The sequence below is a fragment of the Centroberyx affinis genome, unplaced genomic scaffold (genome assembly GCF_046629955.1).
Source record: "Centroberyx affinis isolate AG114_WGS23_722 - 3 ecotype Tasmania unplaced genomic scaffold, CSIRO-AGI_Caff_v1 ptg002329l_1, whole genome shotgun sequence".
Lineage (NCBI taxonomy): Eukaryota > Metazoa > Chordata > Actinopteri > Beryciformes > Berycidae > Centroberyx > Centroberyx affinis.
Genome location: NW_027280597.1, coordinates 63675 through 86500, shown reverse-complemented (window position 1 = coordinate 86500; position 22826 = coordinate 63675). Strand labels below are relative to the sequence as shown.

The following is a 22826-nucleotide window of genomic DNA, read 5'->3' as shown; positions in this document are numbered from 1 at the left end:
TGTGTGTGTGTGTGTGTGTGTGTGGCCAACTCAACATGTGTGCTTTTAACGAGCTGGGCAGGGTTGCATATGTACACCAACATGCCTCAGGACAGAATTATACACCAGAAAAAAGTGTTTTGTCTCTGAAGGAATGCTCGCCACTGTATTTTAAGCAGTTTAGGTATTTTTAGCGGTTTTGTTTCTGTGCACAGAATTTGTTGGTACCTTGTTTCGCCTTCCCCCAGTGATCCACAACGCCCACTGAGCGCAGTGTTCGCCCACTTCACACCTACTGTTCACGTGTGTGTGAGCCTGATCGTTCTGCTGTGTGGAAGAAATGTTGTTCTATTCTGGGTGTTAGGAGATCTTACAGGTCTTAAAATGCCGTCATTTTGATTGTCAAAATTGAAGGCCTTCAGAGTCATTGAATACTTTTTGACATGAAGTCTTTAATTCAGGTTTTAAACATGTTGCGGTTTCTTGGTGCGCTGTGTTTCTAGTGAGTCAACCCAGTCACACAGGCCTTTACTCCAGCTACAGCTCTTGTTTCATTTTCACGTCTGTTTCAGTGTCAAATCGCTCTTATGTTTCATTCTAACTGGCATTTAAAAGGTCTTTAAAATTCTTCGATTTAGCTTAATGATGAAAGGGTCACAGAAACTCTGATTGACATATAGGAGCTCATACTCAGAAGTAGGAAGTCGGTCTCATCAATTGCGGGATTGCAGGAAGCAAAGTGCCTATTTAGGAACCATCTGACAGATAATAAAGTGCAAGGCGCTAGGGATGTGGAAACTGTTTCTTGAGATTTCACTGTTCTTTGTCTCCTGTGAAGGACTTTTCAAATATTTGGTGTGCTTCAAACAAAAATATTTAATTGCCTCGCTGGTAAGACATGTGGCTTCCATTAGCTTTATGTAAACATGCAGCTGGCACATTACCATCACATTTAGTGGCTGGAACCACTTTAGAATTGCATTTATTTTGGCACAGAGCATTTTAAACATTAATTTTTGTCAAAAGGGATGCACTTTGTCGTTAATCCAACCGAAATTAGCTGTCCAAACTTGCTCTTCATGTCAGTGCAATAATTGTTAGCACAGCGTCTAAGTGGAGCTAGTGACCAGAAAAGTCAGCACATTGCTTTACAGTAACATTAATAATTAGTTTTTTTGGTTCCATTTAGTGTAAGTAGTGTTTTAATGTCTTTTTTGACAGCACTCCAATTCAAAGTGACAGTTTTAAAGATGCCATGAAATGTAGATGAGCTCAATTCATGACATTTGGCTGGGATTAAACAGGAGATACAGGCAGGAGTTATGTGAGGAACAGTGGGGGGACATGTGGCTGAATGAATGCTGGCTAAATGTACAATGGCAGCAACCAGTAACACTGTATTTGAGGTACAGTGGTGAAATATTATTCAAGCAGCTTTTATCACTTGGTGTCATTTACTAATTTGTGGTAAAGACAAAATTACAGAATTGATCTCCGCTGTACACTGCCGCATAGCATCTCCGTCTTACTAAGAAATGTCAATCAAAACCTTAGGCCCGCCCCATCCAAGTTGACACTGAAACACTTCACGGTACCTCTACAGGAAGAGTGGAGACAAATTATGTTGGTCTATTTCTAGTAGGCATAATTTAGTGGATTTGCCGGGCCTATATAATCTCCTTGGACAACCTTATTGTTAGGTTTGTCCTTTGAAAACTCAAATTGTGAAGAAGTGCTTTATTTCGCCAAGTACAATGAGTCACAAGGAATTTAACTCGGTTAATTAGTGTTGACATATTAGAAGACAGTTACACAATGCAGGATTGACGCACCAGGGGCAGGACAAAACGTAACAGGTTAGTTGTCATTTTGTCACCCGGTAGCGTCTTAAAAAGTCGACCGTGATGCTCGTCGACTGTTCTTCAAATATTGTGATTATTCTGGCACATTCCTGCCAGGTGCTGCCGTGGAAAAATGTACAAAACGTTTGCAGGTTCCCTCTTTGCAGTGTTGAGGGCGTAAACCTCAAAAGGTTTGAATACTGACACACACACACACACACACACAGCCTCCCTTATTCACTTGAAGACGTGCACCTGATCTGTTTCTCTCTGACACACACACACACACACACACACACACACACACACTTGTTTGACTACTGAGTCTCCTGTGAGTGGTGAGCAGCAGTCACGAGGAGAGAGTGTGTGAGGGGAGAATGACACAGCAACAGCCACCATCTCTCTCTCTCTCTTCACTCTCTCTTTCTTTCTTTCTCTGTCCCCCTCTTCCTTCCATCACACTTATCCGAGGCTGAGATAGAGGGAGGAAGGAGTCTGTGTCTGGTTTTGTGGAGCAGGCGCACCACAGTGGGTTATTTTCTAAGATTATGAAATGGAGGAAAAAAACACAAACAACGGGATTAAAGGCATGGTTAAGGATTTTGAGAAGCCGATCTAATTTAGCAGGAACTGAGAGTCATTTCAGTTCAACCCGAAAGGACTTTCCACCTCATTTTGGCTTTGTAGATGAAGGAAGACAAAATTGTCGGCCTTTGGTAAACAATGCTTATGCAAGTCACTGGCGCTGAAAGGCTTGTATCTGAAAATTTACATGTAGTACTTTCCAAACAGATACCAGTTTCACATGTAGAAGGTCTTACATATGAATTGTACTAGAAATAATGTTCTTGATACACTAACATTGTTCACAAATGCTCAAAACTTCTTCTACCCATAGCTGAATAACAAAAACCCTGGTACAGGTGGACAAGTTTTTGTTTATCGATGGACTGACTCTGTTCCATATAAATCAGATTCAAAACGGCTCCATTTGGTTCAGTTGGGTTTGACTTTAGTATGGTTGAATTTGGTTTGGTTTGATTTTAATTTGGCTTGGTGTAACTTTGTTTTGGTTTGGTTTAGTATGTTTGGTTTTGGTTGGAATGGTTTGGTTTGGTATGAATGCAGTGGTTAGTTTTATTTTGGTTTGGTTTAGGTTTGGTGTAGTGTGGTATGGTTTCATTGGGTATATTTTAGAATCCTGTACAGATCCTGTCATCAGCTTGCTAGGGCAAAAGGAACATAAAGCACCCAACTTTTTCATGCCATCCATGATATTTCTCCACATGCATTCAAATTTCTCCAATAAAGGAAGAGAAAAATCTGTATGGTCTCAGAAGGAGAGTGACAACTATTGAGCCAACTACTATGGTCATTCATCAGAAAATGCCCATTTTTTTCTCATGGATTTCCTACTTGACAAGCATCATAGATAAGGTTCCAAATAAATATGTTAATTGAAATAAAAACCCGTAAAATTGGGTTGGCATCTTTTAATCAGCCTAGATACAATCAAAATCAATAAAAGAACATTGTTTTTATATGGAAATTGAATCAGTTTCATTTTGCATTCATTCTGCCTACACTGTGACAAATTCCTAATGGAGTAGTAAAACTATTCCTCTATCTGGACTTGCGTAGGTGGAATTCTACCAATCTAATCAGTGTTTTATCTACTTTTTACATTTACATTTTAGGCATTGAGCTGACAGTCTTTATCCAGAGTGACTTGCAGTGAGAGCGACAGTAGAATAAGCTTCAATTCTGAGATCACCAGCGTTAGATGAGAGCTGAATCTAATCTGATCCCTTGGGGCTGTTGGTGACAGTTGTGCAGGGATAAACACTGTTAAAGGGATATTCCTCCTTTTGGCAAATGACCTGTTTGATCAACTCTGCGTCATGCAACAAGAAAATAGATAGTTTTACCTGTCTGTGCCAGTATTTTAGTTTGTTATGGTGCATTTTAACACTGTAACACACTGTATATGTTTAGTGGACAGTAAGAACTTGCATTGAACACTGAGCTCAAAGAAGTTAAATGTGCTACCGATCTCTTCATCACACCAAGATAAGTGGGTCAAAGAGGTTATTTGCCAAAAAGTTGGAGGCTCGGCCCTCGATTCTGCTCGCCAAGTCTCTCTTTAATCACTTCTTTTTCAGCTCAGAAGGACAACGTGGTTAAATGAAGGAGAGACGGACGGATAATAAACTGCGTGTGTCTCTGCGTCAACACCCTGAGGCAGTAACGCACAAGCTAGCGACCCTGACCTTCTGTGTGGGCGTGTGTTTGACCCTTTTGTCTCTTTTGTGTCCTCCTTCGCAGCCACCAGACCCAGACAACATGCTGGGACCATCCCAAGATGGCCGAGCTGTACCAGTCTCTGGGTACGACACACACACACACACACACACACACGCACACACACAATTCAATTATTCTATTCAGTTAAAGTCAGTTAGTGATAGAAATGGAACTATTAAACTCCAAATAACTCTGTCTTCCACTCTTTCTCTCCCTCTCTGTTTTTCTGTCATTCTCTCTCTCCCTCTTTCTCTGTTTCCGTCCCGTTTCTCTTTCTCCAGCCGACCTGAACAACGTTCGTTTCTCGGCCTACCGTACAGCCATGAAGCTCCGACGCCTGCAGAAGGCTCTCTGCCGTAAGTACTCTCTGTCTATATATAGTACATATGCATCTCTCTGTGTGTGTGTGTGTGTGTGTGTGTGTGTGTGTGTGTGTGTGTGTGTGTCATATAGGTTTTTTTCTTATTTCAAGTACACTACATACTTTCTCCCTCGCATCACATCATGAGTACTCCTCTCATTGCGCTCCATCCCTCCCACTGCCCTCCTACACCCTTTTGTCTTTCTTCTCATGTATCAGTCACCCTCTCTCTCTCTCTCTCCTCTCTCTCTCTCTCTCTCTCTCTCATGCTGTCATTCACCTCATACGCCGTGTCACTCTTCCTCTCCATCGTCTCTGCATTCTCTCTCTCTCTGCCCTCCTCCTCGTACTCCCTTCTGCCATCTTTGCCTCTCATCTCTCTCAGTCTGTGAAAGTGCGTGTGTGTGTGTGTGTTTACTCATCCCTCTCGTCTCTCGCCAGTGGATCTGTGGAGTGTACAAGCCGCCTACAAAGCGTATGTGTGTGATATGTATTAAGGCGTATAGCTGGCTGCATCCTCATAGCGTCGAAGCACTATTTATATTATTGAGGCGTTCTAAAAATAAAAAAAATGTCTTTCTTTCTCCTGTATCAGTCGCCATCTCTCTCTCTCTCTCTCTCTCCCTCTCTCTCTCTCTCTCTCTCTTTCTCTCATATCTCAAACCAGACTTAGATGACTCCTTATTTGGCATGAAAACATGCCATAATAGTACATAATCATCAATAACGATCAACTATTTTGTTAAAAAAACATTTACTGTGTACTATATTTGGACATAATCATCTATAATAATGTAAAACAAAATTTAAAACATGTAGTTATACAAACAACCCAAGTCTTCTACCTTACTGCCCTCTGTGGATTATGTTGGTGGAAGAAGACTAAGGGAGTAGTTGAGATTTTATTGAAATTTCATGCTGCTTGGTGAATCACAATTTCAGAATTCCAGTGGCTCCTAGTGAGAAGTAAACGGTCTAAAGCGATGTTCCTGTGATGTCTGTATCGTTTGCTGATAAATAAGGCAACACTGAATTGCCAGATTTGTTTTACTGGAGTCTGGCGAGACGTTCGCTCCAAGAGAACGGAACGTACCGGTCTGGTGAGCCTGCCAACTTTTCACTAACCAATCCAATATGAATATCTTTTGATGAATATTTAAAAGGTGATACAACTCACTGGGAATCATGAGGAGAATCAGTTTTACAAAATTGAGGTTTTTATGATGAAAACTTCCATCATGCAAGTTCTCAGGTTTGTTCTCAGGTGTGTGTGTATGTGTGTCTGTGTGTGTGTGTGTGTGTGTGTCTCCTCCTTCCCCATCTTCCCTTCAGTTGGCTTATCGGCCATGCCAATAACAGTCAAAGAGTGTCGGTGTGTGTCTCTCCTTTTCCCAATATTAACACACCTCTCTCCTCTCTCCCTGTCCTTTAGTGGACTTAATGAATAATAAAAAATGAATAATGCGATACTTTATTGATCCCTGGAGGGAAGTTCTCTTCTCCCTGCTGCACTTCAGCGGGGTGGGCGTGGCGGCTCGGACCCGGGTCGTCCGGTCGAAGGACAGTGTCTCCAAACCACTAAGACACCCCGACTAGTGGTGTGTGATGTGTGTGTTTCTCTCTCTCTACTAACTAACCCTCTCTCTCTCTCTCTAGTGGACCTGCTGGGCATGCCGGTGGCCTGCGAGGTGTTTGAGCAGCACGGTCTGAAGCAGAACGAGCAGCTTCTGGACATTTCCCAGCTGGTCACCAGTCTGACCAGTCTGTACCAGCGGCTGGAGCAGACGCACACACACCTGGTCAACGTCCCGCTCTGCGTGGACATGTGTCTCAACTGGCTGCTCAACGTCTACGACACGTAGGTGTAGCGCGCCACACACACACATGCAGACGCTAACAGGGATACTTGGGTACAGGGATGGTGAAAATGAAAAAAGGCTTTTACTAGGGAAGTGTTAACATGTTGTTATGTTTGTTTCTAGCGGTCGCAGTGGAAAGATCCGGACTCTGTCCTTCAAAACTGGAATCATCTCGCTCTGCAAGGCCCATCTGGAGGACAAATACAGATGTAAGTAATACACACACACATACACACACTGCATCTGCACAAATATGAGGGCTTTTTTAGTGGAATATCTGGATTTTTTCCCCCGTAATTTATCTGTCAGAATTGAGGTGTAATTCGCTTTCTCTCCTTCCTCCATCCGTCCCTCTCCTCTCCTCACCTCCCTCACTGTCCTTCTTTCTCATTCTCTTCCTCTCCCGCCTCCCACTCTCCTCCCTTCCCTCTCTCCTCCATCTCTCCCTCCCTCCTCCCTCCTTCTCTGTTCTACTTCCCTCACCTTTCTCCTCCGTCCGTCCGACCTTTCTCCTCCGTCCTTCTCATCTGCCCCTCCCCCTCTCCTCCTCCTCCTCCTCCTCCTCCCCCTCTCCTCCCCCAGTCTTGTTCAGGCAGGTTGCCAGTGCGACAGGTTTCTGTGACCAGCGTCGTCTGGGCCTCCTCCTCCACGACTCCATCCAGATCCCCCGGCAGCTGGGGGAGGTCGCCTCCTTCGGCGGCTCCAACATCGAGCCCTCCGTCCGCAGCTGCTTCCAGTTTGTACGTGACACGACCTCACACACACACACACACACACACACACACACACACATACACACACACTAGCTTGGAGAGGGGGCTTTGTAAGTGTAACGCTATGAGTTTCGCCGATGGTTTGACTTTAAACAGGGGTATAGACAGTAATAATGGATGTAGATGCTATTAATAGGAGCAGGGCAGTCAGAGTGCTGCGACATGCCGCGTGTCCAGCGGCGCCTAAGGCCTTGTAGATGAAGGCCATGTATTCCCACGGCCCTGCTGAGCGTCCTAGTGTAGGTTTACGTCAAGCCAAATCAAGTTTATTTATAGAGCGCTTTTCGCAAACTGGATTGTCACAAAGTGCTTTACAGAAAACAAAGGACAAAAACATCGATAAAACCAAGGATAATAAAAACAAGAGAACAAGTGCATCACAAGCGCCAGTAAACGGGGCCAGAGATTGCGTATGTGTGTGTGTGTGTGTGTGTGTGTGTGTGTGTATGTATGGAAGCACCAGGCAGCAGCAGAAGTAAGTGAATGACAGAATGCAGGGACTCAAACAAATGATCTCCGACAGCTGTGAAGATCTTGGAGGGGCGGAAACATGGAGATTTGGACGGACGGGCGCACAAAAAACGCAAACAAATAAGACAGGATGAACACAGTACATCCACACGCACGCGGGGTGTAAAAACGGTAAAGTGTGTGCCTCCACGCCAGTAAACTAGATAAGCGTTCCCTTTATGTTTTCGACGCTTGAACCCGCAAAACAGGCAGCGGCCGATCCAGCGCGCCCTTCATTTTTCTCTGCCCCGCTTTTCCAAGGATCCCAGTAATTGTAATCTCGCTGGATTATCCTTTGTTCTCCAAAAGATAATCCGGCATTTTCGCCTTCAAAGTCCCTACTTTGATGAACTCGCCAACAATTTCCCTTTTTTTTTTTTTTCTTCCCCTAAACATATCCTGGAAGTAAAACCATTGTCTGGCGAGGGACAATAGCAGTGACCCACCCGTGGAAGCGGGCACAGCTGTTTATCCCAGACAGGGATTTGAGAGGAACAGGGACTAGCAGCGATAATCATAGTTCGCTTTTTGATATTGGTCTCAGGAAAAACTTAACTTTGATTGCAATTGGAGTGTGTCACCCCCTGCCTTCTGGCTTTGTTAGTGTTTTTATTGAAGATTGACTGCGCTATTAATAGAATGACTGAAGATATATGACAGCTAAGCGTCATTTTTAGATTCATTTTGAGGCTGTAAAGGTCTATTTACATGATTGGTTTAATCTTGAAGTAACAGACATTTTAAGTGCTGATGGATAGGAAAGGAAAGTTGAGAAATCTTCCTCAGGAGTCTCAGGAGTGTGTGAATATACCTAATATAAAATGTATATGATCAGGTGAATTCGGGATTGTGGCTTTTTTAGTCACTGTTCCAGACAACAGAGTCTCAGACAGGTTTTGAAGACGAGGCTGACAAAATGAAAATGACAGTCATTTTGCTCCTGCCTTCACTTGCCACTCTCTCCAAAATTTGAATATTTCCCATCTCTCTCTGTGATTTCGGGGCTGGAACAAAGGCTGCTCTTTAGGTTGTGATGATTTGAGTGGGCCGAGGCTTGGTACACAGCACGCGTAAACAGACAGACACACACAAACACACACACAGACACACAGACACACACACACGCATGCACTCCAGGTGGAATATCTAATCTTATCTAACCCTACACTGGAGATCGTTTAGCTCCGCTCCAACTGTTTCCTCTGGGGAGTGTGGCGTGTGAGTGTGTCTGCGTCTGCGTGTGTGTCTGTGTGTGTGTCTGTGTGTGTGTCTGTGTGTGTGAGAGAGAGAGAGAGAGAAAGAGGGGTCAATTCCATGGAAACTCCTAAACCCCGGAGTTCCCAGAGTCCCTGCTGATGGGAATGTGATGCATGAGGCAAATATGTAGCCTACTTTTTCATCCAGAAATGCATCCAGACTGTCACTGTCTTTTTTTTCTCTCTCCCTCTCTCCAACTCTGTCTTTTTTGAGGGGGAGGCATGGGGGTGAATTTAGATTTGTGGGGTTACATGGACTTATGGGGGAATGTAACCTTGCAGCAGGATAAAGACTTAAGATAGATAGTCTAGGGCTGTCCCAGCTAAAACTGAATTAGCCTATTAAATTAATTTTATTTAGTAAATTAAATTCCTCATGCCATGAAACTGAAATTGAAAGTGAAAAACAGTTTCAAATCCAAAGCATGATGCATCATGAACATCACATATTTACCACAGTTATCTGGTTAACTGAAACATGAAGGACTGTCATTCTGAAACGTTACGTACAAACATTTTTAGAAAAAGTTATTACTTGAAATTCAGTACTTGCTTGTTCAAATAAAGAGATAATTCCATGCTCAACACTCATAGCGTTTGATTGGAAAATGTCTAACTTGTGAGAGTGGGTGTCACTTTTTGGAACTAGTGGGTGTCTTATTTTTAAACCGTGCTTCCTGTAACTCTGTAACTCTTTCCCAGGCCAACAACAAGCCAGAGCTGGAGGCGGCCATGTTCCTGGACTGGATGCGTCTGGAGCCCCAGTCCATGGTCTGGCTGCCCGTCCTGCACCGCGTGGCCGCCGCCGAGACCGCCAAGCACCAGGCCAAGTGCAACATCTGCAAGGAGTGTCCCATCATAGGCTTCAGGTAGGCTCACACTTTGATTTTGTTTCAGTCATCCTTTAGAGTACAAATCCATGCTGATATGCATCAGCTCGTAGTTTCAGTTTGTCTATTACAAATATATCGCTAGACAGACTCGGGTATCTTATAGAATACATCGGTTCTGTCCAGGCTTTAAAGATGAAGGATACTACATCTGAAGTCTTTAATAAATGTCTAACCAAAAGAAATCAGCAGAAATAGAGGTCATTTTGCTGTCAAGCATTCTTCTCATCTCATTATATAAAGGGCAATAAAATGCAAAATGAATTTCAGTTTCAATTTATCCCAGACAGACAGATTCTGCCTTCCTCTGGTGTAGCTGTTTCTGTATCTAATGGTAACAGACTTGATCTTTGGCTTCTGGGCTGTGTGAAATAACGTTATGATATATAAATATTGTTGATTAGACAATATGTTCTAAGTTTATACCATATATCAACAGCTGAATACAGGAATAACCTGTTTTTTTCATATCACACCGTAGTTTATGAATTCTAAACCAGTCAGAGAAAAAAGAGGTAACTTGTATGTTATAGAAATAATACCGAAGAGGGGCTTCTTCTTTTTCTCCCTTTTTAAAGGAGAGAGAGCATTCTCATTCCTGTGGTGTTTCTTCTTTATTTCAACAGAAGGAGAGGAGAAGGTTCTAGTGGGATTTTCAAACTTCTCTTCAAGTCACACACACACACATAGGAATAGATGAAAAAAAAATAGAAATTGAAAGAGAAAGATGGCTCACTAGCTCCCTCGTTCCCTCCTTCTTTACCGGCTGTTACCACGGCTAGTTTTGGAGTCTCTTCAAAGACGCTTTATTGATAATCGCCAAAAAATGAAATGAATGAATTTACCTGGGACTTAATTGTTTTCTCCTGTTTTCTATTCTTATGTATGTACGATATTTGCAAGCCTTTCCGAGTGCTTTGATCACCGCTGTGTAACATAATACCGTTCAGCACCAATCACAGTAAAGATCACTCTTTCAGGTGTTATTGCGATTGTAAAGCACGTTTTCTTCACCCGCTTGATCAATTAGATGGCTTGAGTCGGGGGTCCGGCTGTGAAAATGCTTGTGAAACGATTTGTAGTCTTAATCTGCTTTAACACCAGTAGAAGTAAACTACCTGACTCGCTTACTCAAAGGCTCGATGGCACGTATGAATAATTTATAACATGATTATCATGATTAAATCACTGCAGTCATTATGTTTGTAGCCTCCACACTGAAAACAGTGGTAAAACCCAAGAGGCTGTTTTTTTTTTTTAAAGTAAGGGTTGGGACCTGTAAAGGGGGGCGTCGCTGGTCTATTGTTGGTGGGCCCCTTCATGACAAGAGCGGTAATAAATTTTAATGAAGAGTCCCAGGGCAAGAGAATAAATTTCTCATTTGGGTACCGGGCTGAAAGAATTTTAACAACTCCTACCCCGGAGAAAAGAGTGCCGTAAATTTTCCCTTTCATTGATTCTCTCCCTCCATCTCTCTCTCTCTCTCGATCTCCCCTTTCCCCTCTCCCTCTCCTCCTCCTCCTCCTCCCTCTGCACTCTTTTTCTTTTGTTTCTCGCCTTTTTTCTCGCCGTTTCTCTCCCTTCGTCTCTCTTCATTCTTCACTCCCCCTCCCTTCTCCTTGTTGTTCTCCCACTCTTCCTGTCTCCCTCTTCCTCTTCCTCTCTCTTCATCATTCTCTCTCTTCTCTCTCTCTCTCTCATCCTCCCTCTACTCTTTTGCTTTTGATTTTGCTCTCTCCCATTTCTTACCCTCTCTTCTCTCTTTCCATCTTTCTCTCTCTCCCCCGCTCTTTCTTCTTGCCCTTCCACTCTTCCTTCTCTCTCTCTTCCCCTCTCGTCCCTCTTCCCTCTTTCTCTCCCTTCATCCTCCTCTCTCTCTTTTTCCTTGCACTGCTCTCTCCATCTCTCCCCTTCTTTCTGTGTCTCATCCTTCTCCCCCTTCCCCATCTCTCTCTCTCTCTCTCACTCTCTCTCTCTCTCACTCTCTCAGATATCGAAGTCTGAAACATTTCAACTACGACATTTGCCAAAGCTGCTTCTTCTCCGGTCGCGTCGCCAAGGGACACAAGATGCAGTATCCCATGGTCGAATACTGCACTCCGGTATGAGTGTGTGTGTGTGTGTATGGGTGTTATGAAATATACAGTATATGTGTATTTGTATGCAGTATGCATAGTTTTAGTGGAAGGGGTGGGTTTACTCCTGAGGGGGAGGATGAAGTATACTGCTGAATAAGGCTGCACAGTTAATCATGTATTATCCTGTAATGCGATTTTAGTGTCCAGAATTAATAATAGAATATCAGCAATATTAACACATTTCATATAATTTAGGGGGTAATTCTGGGGATGTCAGGGCATATCAGGGAAGATGACAAATGGGTCACACACCAGGATGTATTTTCCAATTTGTTTCACACATTCATCGCATTAGCTGGTGGTTTTTTCAGCTTGTTTTCTCCACAGCAAGTCCAAGCTGTAGTGGAAACTGTTACCCTTCTAGAAAAAACAACATTAACAAACCAGGAAGGAATAAAATGTTGATGTCATGGAAGCAATGTGACTTAATTATAAAAAAAAGTCGTGGGAAAGTCATGCAATTTTACATCAGGACCACAGTGGGAACATTGAATACATACCATAAAATGAATTTTTGCCAGATCACATAAAACACGTTCTGTCCTCTGGTGTAACACTGATCCTATACATGTGTTCACCTCCCACTTCACTACTGTATGTATAGATGTTCAGGTATCTGGTGCAGAACGGTGTTAAAGTGGTTTCACAGCCTGGCCCAGGGCTAAAACAAAGTTTACCAAGCCCCGGCTGAGAGTGATAAATCTTTTCTTGTAACTGTGTAACGACACACTCCGCTCCACTCCGCACACCTGACAATGAGGGCATTAACTTCACTCACTGAATGTGTGAATGGAGTCAAAGGGACATGAAATGGGTTGAGTTTTCTGCAAGGTGTGTGTGTGTGTGTGTGTGTGAGTATGTGTGTGTGTTTTTGTCCCACACCCATCCAGTGAACAAAGCTGCCTTTGTGCCCCTTTTTTCTCTCCCTCTCTCTCACTGTCTCTCTTTCTCTCCCTCTTTTCTTCTTCCCTTTCTTTCGCTTTCTCTTCACCTTCCCCCTACCTCTCTCTCTCTCTCTCTCTCTCTCTCTCTCTCTCTCTCTCTCTCTCTCTCTCTCTCTCTCTCTCTCTCTCTCTCTCTCCCCCTCCCTCTCTCTAGACTACATCAGGGGAGGATGTCAGGGACTTTGCCAAGGTGCTGAAGAATAAGTTCAGGACCAAGCGCTACTTTGCCAAACACCCTCGCATGGGCTACCTGCCCGTCCAGACCATCCTGGAGGGGGACAACATGGAGACGTGAGTCACACACACACACACACACACACACACACACACACACATACGCAAGGGCAAACAAGATAGATTTTATTACAAACTGTGAGAGACACGCCCAGCAGTGTGACCTGAATTAGAGGACACATGCTCACACTCGCACAACCTCGCAATTACGCAGACACACACTCTTCGATCATACAGACATTTAAAGAAATGCATTTATACTGAAGCATGTACACACACACACACACACACACACACAAACACACACACACGCATGTATGGCTATGCAGCCAACAGTTTGAAAACACACACTCGGAGGTTTGGATGTGATTCTGTTTGTGCATTGGTGTTTTTGTGCTTGTGTGTACGTGTGTGTGTGTGTGTGTGTGTGTGTGTGTGTGTGTGTGTGTGTGTGTGTGTGTGTGTGTGTGTGTGTGTGTGTGTGTGTGTGTGTGTGTGTGTGTGTGTGTGTAAGTGTGTATAAAGGATCCAGCTTCCCCTTGTATTTCCTGTGATGTGTGTTTGCTGTTGCGCTCCCTACACAGCATATATTCATTTTCATTTATCCACATCAAGTAGGTTTGATGCTTTGTACACATTCACTCCGACACATACACACACACACACATTTTTGCATTGGATTAATGTGCCACTGTGAATTGTGTATGTATCCTTCTACACACACCCTTTATATTCTGTTTGTGTACTGGATATGCTTTTGACATCACTGTCTCGCAGAAAAAATACACGCACCTACACAAGCACCCCTGCCCATATACACACACACACAGGTACACACACACACACACATACAAAACTCAGATACATCCGAAAATGACACCTTTAATGGATATGTGTAACAACATGGGTGTTTTAGTGCTTTTGAAATGCTATTTTGTGTTTTCATTGCTTTAATTTTATCTTTATGAACCTTTACTGAACCAAGCAGATCACTTAGTAATGAATTCTTATTGATGGTTTGTCGTCTGTTTGTGTGTATGTGCGTGTGTGTGTGTGCCCGTGCACTATTACCCATATCCTGCCACGCCGTCTTGTTCGTGTCGACCCCCTCCCACTTCCCACCCATCCCCTGCTTTTCATACTACAGCTCCCATCATGCTTTGCTGTGTAGTCTCCTTCTTGTGTCATCATCTCACGTTTTTTGTCTTGCAGTCCTGTCACTCTGATCAACTTCTGGCCCGTAGACCATGCGTGAGTACCTCACACACACACACACACACACACACACACACACACACACACACACACACTCTTTCTCCTAGTCCCATGTACAAAAATTCTCTTGCACACAAAATAACACACGCAAGCAAACATACACGCTGTTTTTCTCTCACTTTTTTTTTTATTATGTACACAAACTCTCTCTCATGCACACACACATAGACACACACACACACACACTCACTCCCACCCATTTGGTTGTTCACACTCTCCTTGTGTAGTGTCATTTTGTTGGTAGTTGTGGTGGCTTCGGATCTCACAGCCATCTCTGTGTCCTGCTGCTGCTTGACCCCCAGACCGCCGTTAAATGATTAGAGTTAAATGATAGCTTTGTTGTATTGTGTGTCCCAGTTCAGGACTTGTATATTTGACTCGTAGAAATGTGGGCCTCATTCAAACACGCAAAATTTCTGTCTGAGCTAATCCCAGCGGTTAAACTCAATGTATAATTTCACTGTTTAAAGTATTTTTGACCAGTGTTTTTGATCCCAAACCTGAGCAACTTTGCCTAAAAAAAAAAAAAACTTCGAAAAATCGGCTTAACCTGGTAAAGCAATGACAACTAACCGTATGGTATGCTATAGGTTGGTACATATAATTTAAAGGAATACTTTCACATTTTGAATCATCCTGTCATTTTCCTGAGCACTAAACCAGTAGGGCAGTTAACCAGTTGGGGTCAAGTCAATGAAATAGAAACCTAACAGTAACCTAAATAACGGACACATTTTTTAAATGTCAAAGTGTCCTTTTAAAGGGAAGGTTCAGGACTAAAGCACCACTGTGGAAAGTCTTTATGTGTCCTTAGAGACACACGGTTAGTGATGTCAGAATACTGATACTTCCCTTTAAACACGCTCGGCAGACTAGGTGCGAGATCTTAGCTTCAATGCGTCTTTTGAAGCGAAGGCAAATGTATTCCGAGGCGGGAGTGCGGGGAGCTAGCGGGGAGTTTATTTACAGAGCGTTTCATACCGCCACACATCTGTGCCTTGTACTGTCGCCACCCTCATAGCTCTACTGTGTATTCATGTGGCTTGTGCCTGTGTGTGTGTGTGTGCGTTGGGATTAATAAGGCAATTTTGGGGCGGTTTCATGAACTCTCTCTCTCTCTCTCTCTCTCTCTCTCTCTTTCTTTCCATTTCTCTCTCTCAGGCCGGGATCGTCCCCCCAGCTCTCACACGACGACACACACACTCGGATCGAGCACTACGCCAGCCGGTAATCCCCCACCGAACCATCTGCGTTCAGCGGTGGCTGGTAGTAGCGTAGACTCACGGTGTTGTGAACGGGACGTGGGAAAGCAACCTGCTTCATGCTCTACTTTTTGAGCTCCCTGCTGCTGTCTTTGGCCCGAAGAGCGTTCCAGCTAATGGTTTCTCTAGAGAGCCCTCCCAGAAGCAGTTTGATTGATGTGATTTGGAATCATAATTTTGGAGAAAACGTTAAACTACACCTCACTTCCTGCGTTGGGAGGACAGTCTTTCCCCACTGTGCTCGCACAGCCATTAATTCAGATGGGACCAGATGCCCTAATTCTGTGCTGACGCAGTTCTGGGGAACTTAAGGTCAAATCCAACATTGTCATGTTTATTTGCCGTAATAAATCTAAAAGTGGTTGAATTGTTTTGACCATCGTTTAAAAATCACCACAGATACCAATTATCTTTATACTGAGGAAGATTCTATGGATGTCTGTTTATATGGTTTTTTGTATGGAAAAGGATGAAATTGAACATCTCTATATAAAGTGACAGATGGACTAAAAGTAATTTGTTTTTTCTCGCTCCGTTCACAACATAGTGAGTCTATGTTCACAACAAGTCCAAGAAATCTCTCTAAATGCTAACTTGGAAGAAGTGAAACTACCTTTCAGACAAATGTCATATACAGTCAGTAGTACTTGGATAGCCACCTAAAGTTAAACTAAAGTTGGTCTGTTTTTTCATGCTCATTGTTGACATGCTTTATTATGGAGGCCAATGTAGACAGTAGCTGACAATCTGTTCTTTTGCGTCATACACTTTTAATGTGAAATCTATATTACAATGTAGATGAGTTAACAGCAGAAATGACTCACTTGAGGTTGGTATTCCAGTACTTATGGGATTGGCTGTATATGTCAGTGACTTGAAAGTGATTGATGCATGATTGTTGATAATTTAGAGATGCAGAGATGCCTGACTCTTAGATTTAAACCCTGCATAACGGGCTACCTTGACACATTGAATCTATCCTTCAGCTTTCCTTAAAAAAACATAATAGCTCTACAAGGATTTCTCATTGAAACAAATTGTTAATGGTATAAAGTCATATGTGTGCAGCTAACTGTACCATTCAGTTCAGATGTGAAATGCTAAAGGTGCTAAAAAGGAATTTTTGGTTTGGTGCCAATGAAGAAGCTTTTGCCCTACAAGTGCCTGATGAAGAATAGTAATAGGCTAAACTTTAAAATGTCAAGGTATCCCTTTGAATAGAAACTAAATCTGCACACACTCACTCTAAAGTAATGCATCGACTTTTTGGTGAATAAGCGTTCTGCAGTGAGAGGATCAGCGCTCGTTTCACCTCTGTGTCCAATATTTAGTCCGAAACGGTGCAAATGCTAATGCTTTTGAAATGCTAAGTTCGCCTGTAGCATCCATTAGTTGACTAAAGACACAAAGTGCTAGCATGCGCGCTTGAAAATCAATACTGGACTCAAAAGAGGTGAAACAGGCACCAATATACATATACAGTATATCTTACAACGCTCAATCAATCAAAGAGCTTATTTGCCAAAAAGTCTGTGTATTCCTTCGTTTGCAGTGATCCTAACTGCACAGAGAAAACCGCCGCTGAGGGACAAGAAGCAGTCACATCGATTAATCGATCAATCAGTCAACCGGTTGATCGATCGGTCATTTTATCAGCCAGTCGGCAGTGTTGGCATTCCATAGTGGAGTCGGTGTGAGGTCTGAGCCACGGGCCGAGTGTTTGATCCCTGGGAGAGAGTGTTTGACACCAGTCACTGTTGCCTGGGGCTAGCACACACACACACACACACACACTGACGTAGACCCAGATACACACACACACACACACACTGACAAATAGACACTGACATAGACCCGGATACTCACACACACTGACACACGCTGGCACATACGCACACTGACAGACACGCAGCAGACAGACATGCACGCACATGCTGAGTCACACACACACACACACACACACACACACACACACACACACACACACACACACACACACGCACGCACGCACGCACACACACACCCCTCTGGCCCTGTCACATCTAGATCTGTTGGATTGTGGATACTATCTGGTAGATTAAAGCAGGGTGGTAGGGTGAAGAAGTAACATAATTAAGCCTTGAGTGAACGGACGGCTCCCAGGCCAGGAGTTTATCTCTTGTTTCTGTGGTATGCAGCAGCTTATGAGTGTAAATACACCGACCTGGGCAGATGCCAGTCTGCGGCCGAAGCTTACCCCCCATCCATCTGTTTTCACGCTCGGTGCCAAGCGGAGAGCTACTGCCGTCGTCTATATTTTTTCTTTTAGGACTCAGATCGTGCCCTATCTGGACGGACGCTCGAACCACCGGGCCACTGATCTGGGAGTGATAGCGGCAGGGCGAGCCTGGATAAAAATCTTTGGCATTTTGCTCGCACCTATTTTATCGTCATAGATCTACTGGAGAAACGCTGCCAGGGGCTTCGTTTACAGGCTTAGATTTAATGGACAGACTCTGCTTTCTTAAAGGAGGATTCCACCCTTGGATCCTCTTACACTGTTAGATGTCATCAGTCTTTGATGTTCGGTGCATTCCAGGAGTTATTTTGTGATCAAGTGTTGTAAATTACATGTTTTTGGTGTATCCACTTTCCCTCAACACGCCCCTGTCTACTTCTGCTTGAGTTAGTGATTTCCTACGTTTACCAGGATGCCTTTTGTCAACCCCCATAGAACAGACTTGTTGCTTTCAGTCAGAGGTGGGCACATGGGCATATAAAGTGTGAGTGGGTTATAGTGGTATAGCTGCTCCCCTTACTTGAAAGCCTTGTGGCTGCATTGCATTCTGGTCTATTGAGGCTACTGTCAGTGGAGAAATTGGTCTCTCTGCCTCTTCTACGATGGATTTCTCCCTGTTTGATTGTTGAACATCGGTGCAAAATGGCGGATTCTGAGGGACTGACCCCAGAACCTGATGTTTACTGTTGATGTTTTAGACAGATTTTAGACAGTTTTAGACCAGTTATCCACAGGAATAAGACAAATACACCACTAAACACAAAATAGACCAAGGAACGCAGGGTAGCTGTATTTAGCTACAGCTGTTACAGTGTTTTAGGGTGGATTTTCCTTTTCAAAGGATCAGACTGGTGTTGTTGTTCTTTTAAGTTTGTGCCAATCCTCTGTGTTGCCCCTCTCCTTTCCATTATTCTTGCTTGTGTCTGCACACAGTCAGCGTAGTTGGAGATATCAGGGTTTTTCTCCTTCAGAAGAAGTCATTTGCTGCCATTTGTTTTTGTACAGTATGAAAAAACAGACTTGAAAATTACCTGAGCTAGATAATCCAGCACAGTAAACCTGAAGCCTTAATTTGTTTTTGTCAAAGACTGCCCACAGTCATAGGGGTAAAGTATGAATTGTGTTTCAAGGTGGATTTTCCCTCTATATTCTGGTAATTACTCGACGTTGGTTTTGGGACTGACTGCTCTGTTTCTTCCCCCTCCGCAGGTTAGCAGAAATGGAGAATCGTAATGGCTCTTATCTGAATGACAGTATCTCACCCAATGAGAGCATGTGAGAACCGCTTTTTGTTTGATGTTTTTGTTTGTTTGTTTGTTTGTTTGTTCTACCAACCTGCTCACTCAATGATTGGCTCGCTGTGTGAATTGGCCCCGCCTCCCACAGTTGCATTGGCTGGTTGTGAAACATGTCTTTGAGTGTGTTTTCATGCACACAGTATTCTGGATATGAACTCAGATCCTAGTTAAGGTCTTGTTCTTTATAAGTTTGCATCTCATCATATCCTACTCACAAATATCCCTGTATACGTGAATAGAATATACTTGATATTACCATGTAATATCAGTATATCCCACATATCATATTCGTGTTTCATGTCATCGGTAATAAGAGCTTATCTGGGTTATTGTAATTGGGATATGATATTGATATGCAGCAACTTGGTAACAAAATACTAGTATCCTGAATAATGAGAGTCTTGGTGTGCATGTAAACAGATTCAGTATTTATCCCTCTTCCTACTCCTTGCCATATTTAATGAACATATTATAGCATATTTATATAATCATGTGTTCCACATCTATTTAAACTTCATTATGACTTTGCATTTGCTTTCCCTGATTTCTAGCCAATATTGTATTCAATATCCACCAAGAAATGTGATAGAAAAAGCAATATTTTGTGCATACAATGTCTTAATCTTCTACGTTTTTTTCCTTCTGTACGTATAAATACAACAGGAAGTCTTGCACAGAACAGAGAGAGAGAGAGAGAGAGAACAAACACAACCAAATTGGCAGGCGTTTCGGTTGTTGTAACTGATCAGATATAAATCTAAACCAAACAATCAAAATTAACATCTTGCCCTACTTATACATTACTCTTCTCCATTTCACTAACTGGCAGAACAGCATCTGTGGGTTTCTACAAAAAATCTAAAATGTGTAAGTCTATTGGATAATGATGTTGCCTGCTGAAACTCCTGTAATTCACATTTTTTATGGAACACCAATGACATAGACTCATAAATCCAGAAACGTATAAATCCAATTTAAGATCGTTTGAACAGCTAACACACTTGCAGTTGTCTGGTCAATCCAAATCATTTAGAGTGTCGATGTTACTCATCACCTGAAAGTAGACAACTTCTACTGTTGTCTTCAGTGAATATTCACAACATTCAAGATTAACATGTAGAAAATGATATGTGAAAATACTGCTAAACCGAAAACTTCAAATGGAGTTATGAACTTCTTATTCTTAAGGACCCACCAAACTCATTTAAAACACAAAAGCAAACTGAAATACAGATTTCTCATCATCTAACAGCAGCATTTCTCAAACAAGGCAAAAACACCAAACCGTGCTGTTTTTCCCCCCAAAGTCTTGTTAGTGCTAAAATGGCCTTCGTCCCACAGGGTGCTGGCTGGGTGCTGGCTGGTGACTTTGCTACCAGCCTCTCTTGGTGCCTGTTACCACTTCATACCATTTCACAGTCTGGTGACAACAGAAACGCTCACATATGTAAATGTCAAAATAGCTAACATCATGACAGGGTAACACAAATACATAATAGATGTTTAGCTTCGGTCCATCAACAACCTAAAGATACATATTCTGGATGTGAATCTACAAACATGGAAACTTTAGCCCTGCCTCTCTGTGTGTGTCTACTGATTAACAAGAGACACAGAATGATTGAATGGACACTTTCTGCTGCGGTCCGCTCATCTCCATTGGTGGCCGCCATAAAATTTGAACGTTATGGAAATAAGTTGGAGAAAGTTAGAGGGCCCAACACAGCTGCTACTGGAGCTTTGAGGCCATAGATAGACACAGAGAGTCAGAATCGCTTTAATTTGTCAAGTATAACGGCTGCACAATGAGTTTGACCTGGTAAAAAAAAAAAACGCCAAGGAATTGTTCCAGTGTAACAGCACTGACATAACTGGTCACAGTTGGTGCACAAAATGCAGATAGGTTGATAAACAGAAAAAGATGTGCAAAATGCAACTAGGGGCCATTTTGAGCCAGGGCTGCATGAGTAAAACACACCAGCGGGCTACACACTCCTCCCCATAATGAGTTTTACGTTCATATCCACGATCATTTTAAAGGGGATTTGTGTGTTTTCAAACGGCGGATATCTGGAACTGTTAAAGTCTTCTGAATGGAAGATTGCTTTAGCTGGGAGCAGCACAGTGAGCGCAGCAGCATCCAAATACCTGGCCTAATTAAAATCCTCCCAAATACCCCGGGCCGCGCGTGTGATTGGTCAAAGTTGGCAGAGCGTGGCCAATTGAATTATCCCAAAATTCAGCCCTCCAAAAGAAGGTTCGGGACAAATGCGTTTGAAAGAACAAGACAACCCCCGCTCCTCTCTCTGCCTCTGTTGTGTTTTAGATTAGAACTGTCAGACTCTTCTTTTGTGGTGCAATGTTGGTTCAATATTGCTGTCTCATTCACAAGCTGATTTTGTTTTTCTCTGTTCTCCTCTGCGTGGGCGTGTGTGTGTGTGCGTGTGTGCGTGTGTGTGTGTGTTTGCAGCGATGACGAGCACATGTTGATCCAGCACTACTGCCAGTCTCTGAACCAAGGCTCTCCTCTCAGCCAGCCCCGCAGCCCCGCCCAGATCCTCATCTCCATGGAAACGGAGGAGAAGGGAGAGCTGGAGAGGGTCCTCAACGACCTGGAGCTGGAGAACAGGCCAGTGAATGGACACACACACACACACACAGATGCAGAGAAGTTTCTATTATTATACTTGGGAGGATCTTCTATTACTACTACATTTGTTTCCTAACCCCAAAACATTAACACTCATCAATGCATGACTGAATTGCCAGCTTGTCCTCACTTCACCCAAGAAACAGAGTCTGCAGGTCTTGAAAAAGTCATAAAGTCTTGTACATTATATTATCTAACCTCAAGGTCTTAAAGGTCTTGAGTTTACAGTTAAATACAGCATTTTAAATCTATTTACATTCAGTTTTAGAGGTCTTAAAAATGTTTTTCCAGTGAAAATTCAGCCCAGTCACACAGACCTTCATACCAATAGTATTACAGTTGTTTTAATTTTCATGTTTATTCCAAGTGCAAAGTTGTTCTCATATTGAATTCTAACAGGGTTTAAAAAGGTCTTAAAAAGTCTTAAATTTAACTTGATGAAACTTGCAGACACCCCATAGAAATCTTCACTTTGTATGTGCGGCCTAGTCCCAGTATCCTCCCCCCTGTCATGTACTGCATCAGTAACGTCCTGGAGGATAAACTCACAAAGACTGTGAGCCTTGTGACAGGAAGCTTCAATTATTAAGTTTGGAAATGTGTGTAGAAGCCACAGTGTACAATAACAGAAATGTGGATCGCACATTTGCACCGTGTGTGGGTGTGTGTGTTATTGCTCTATAAACCTGTAAAACTGTCAACTACAAACATCTGTAAATCTATCAATAGCCAACGTAGTGAGAACTCTTCAGCCAATAGAAACTCTTTATTAGTATGACAAACATAAATTTGTTACTTTTTAAAAGAAAATATTTTGATGAATTCAGGGGAATTATATCATCAGTCTCTGTGCCTTCGTTTGTTCGTTCCACTGATGAGTATTTGTTGAAATGACGCATCTCATCACTGCGTTCTTAAAACCGCACTGATTGGCCCAGAGGGTGACTGCATCACGCACGGGGGATGACACGTTT

At 42.9% G+C, this 22826-nt stretch overlaps 1 protein-coding gene across 1 annotated transcript in view; it reads left to right on the top strand.

The window, feature by feature from the left end:
• The window catches only part of dmd (dystrophin), an 83606-nt gene that overhangs the window by 54866 nt on the left and 5914 nt on the right, over positions 1 to 22826 (top strand). Inside the window, exons 36-47 of the mRNA XM_071533166.1 lie at positions 4146 to 4207; positions 4406 to 4480; positions 6142 to 6343; positions 6468 to 6553; positions 6927 to 7084; positions 9586 to 9752; positions 11764 to 11875; positions 13010 to 13146; positions 14302 to 14340; positions 15526 to 15591; positions 19114 to 19179; positions 21673 to 21835. Of these exons, the coding sequence (XP_071389267.1) occupies positions 4146 to 4207; positions 4406 to 4480; positions 6142 to 6343; positions 6468 to 6553; positions 6927 to 7084; positions 9586 to 9752; positions 11764 to 11875; positions 13010 to 13146; positions 14302 to 14340; positions 15526 to 15591; positions 19114 to 19179; positions 21673 to 21835 (1333 nt within the window). The remainder of the gene's footprint in view (positions 1 to 4145; positions 4208 to 4405; positions 4481 to 6141; positions 6344 to 6467; positions 6554 to 6926; positions 7085 to 9585; positions 9753 to 11763; positions 11876 to 13009; positions 13147 to 14301; positions 14341 to 15525; positions 15592 to 19113; positions 19180 to 21672; positions 21836 to 22826) is intronic.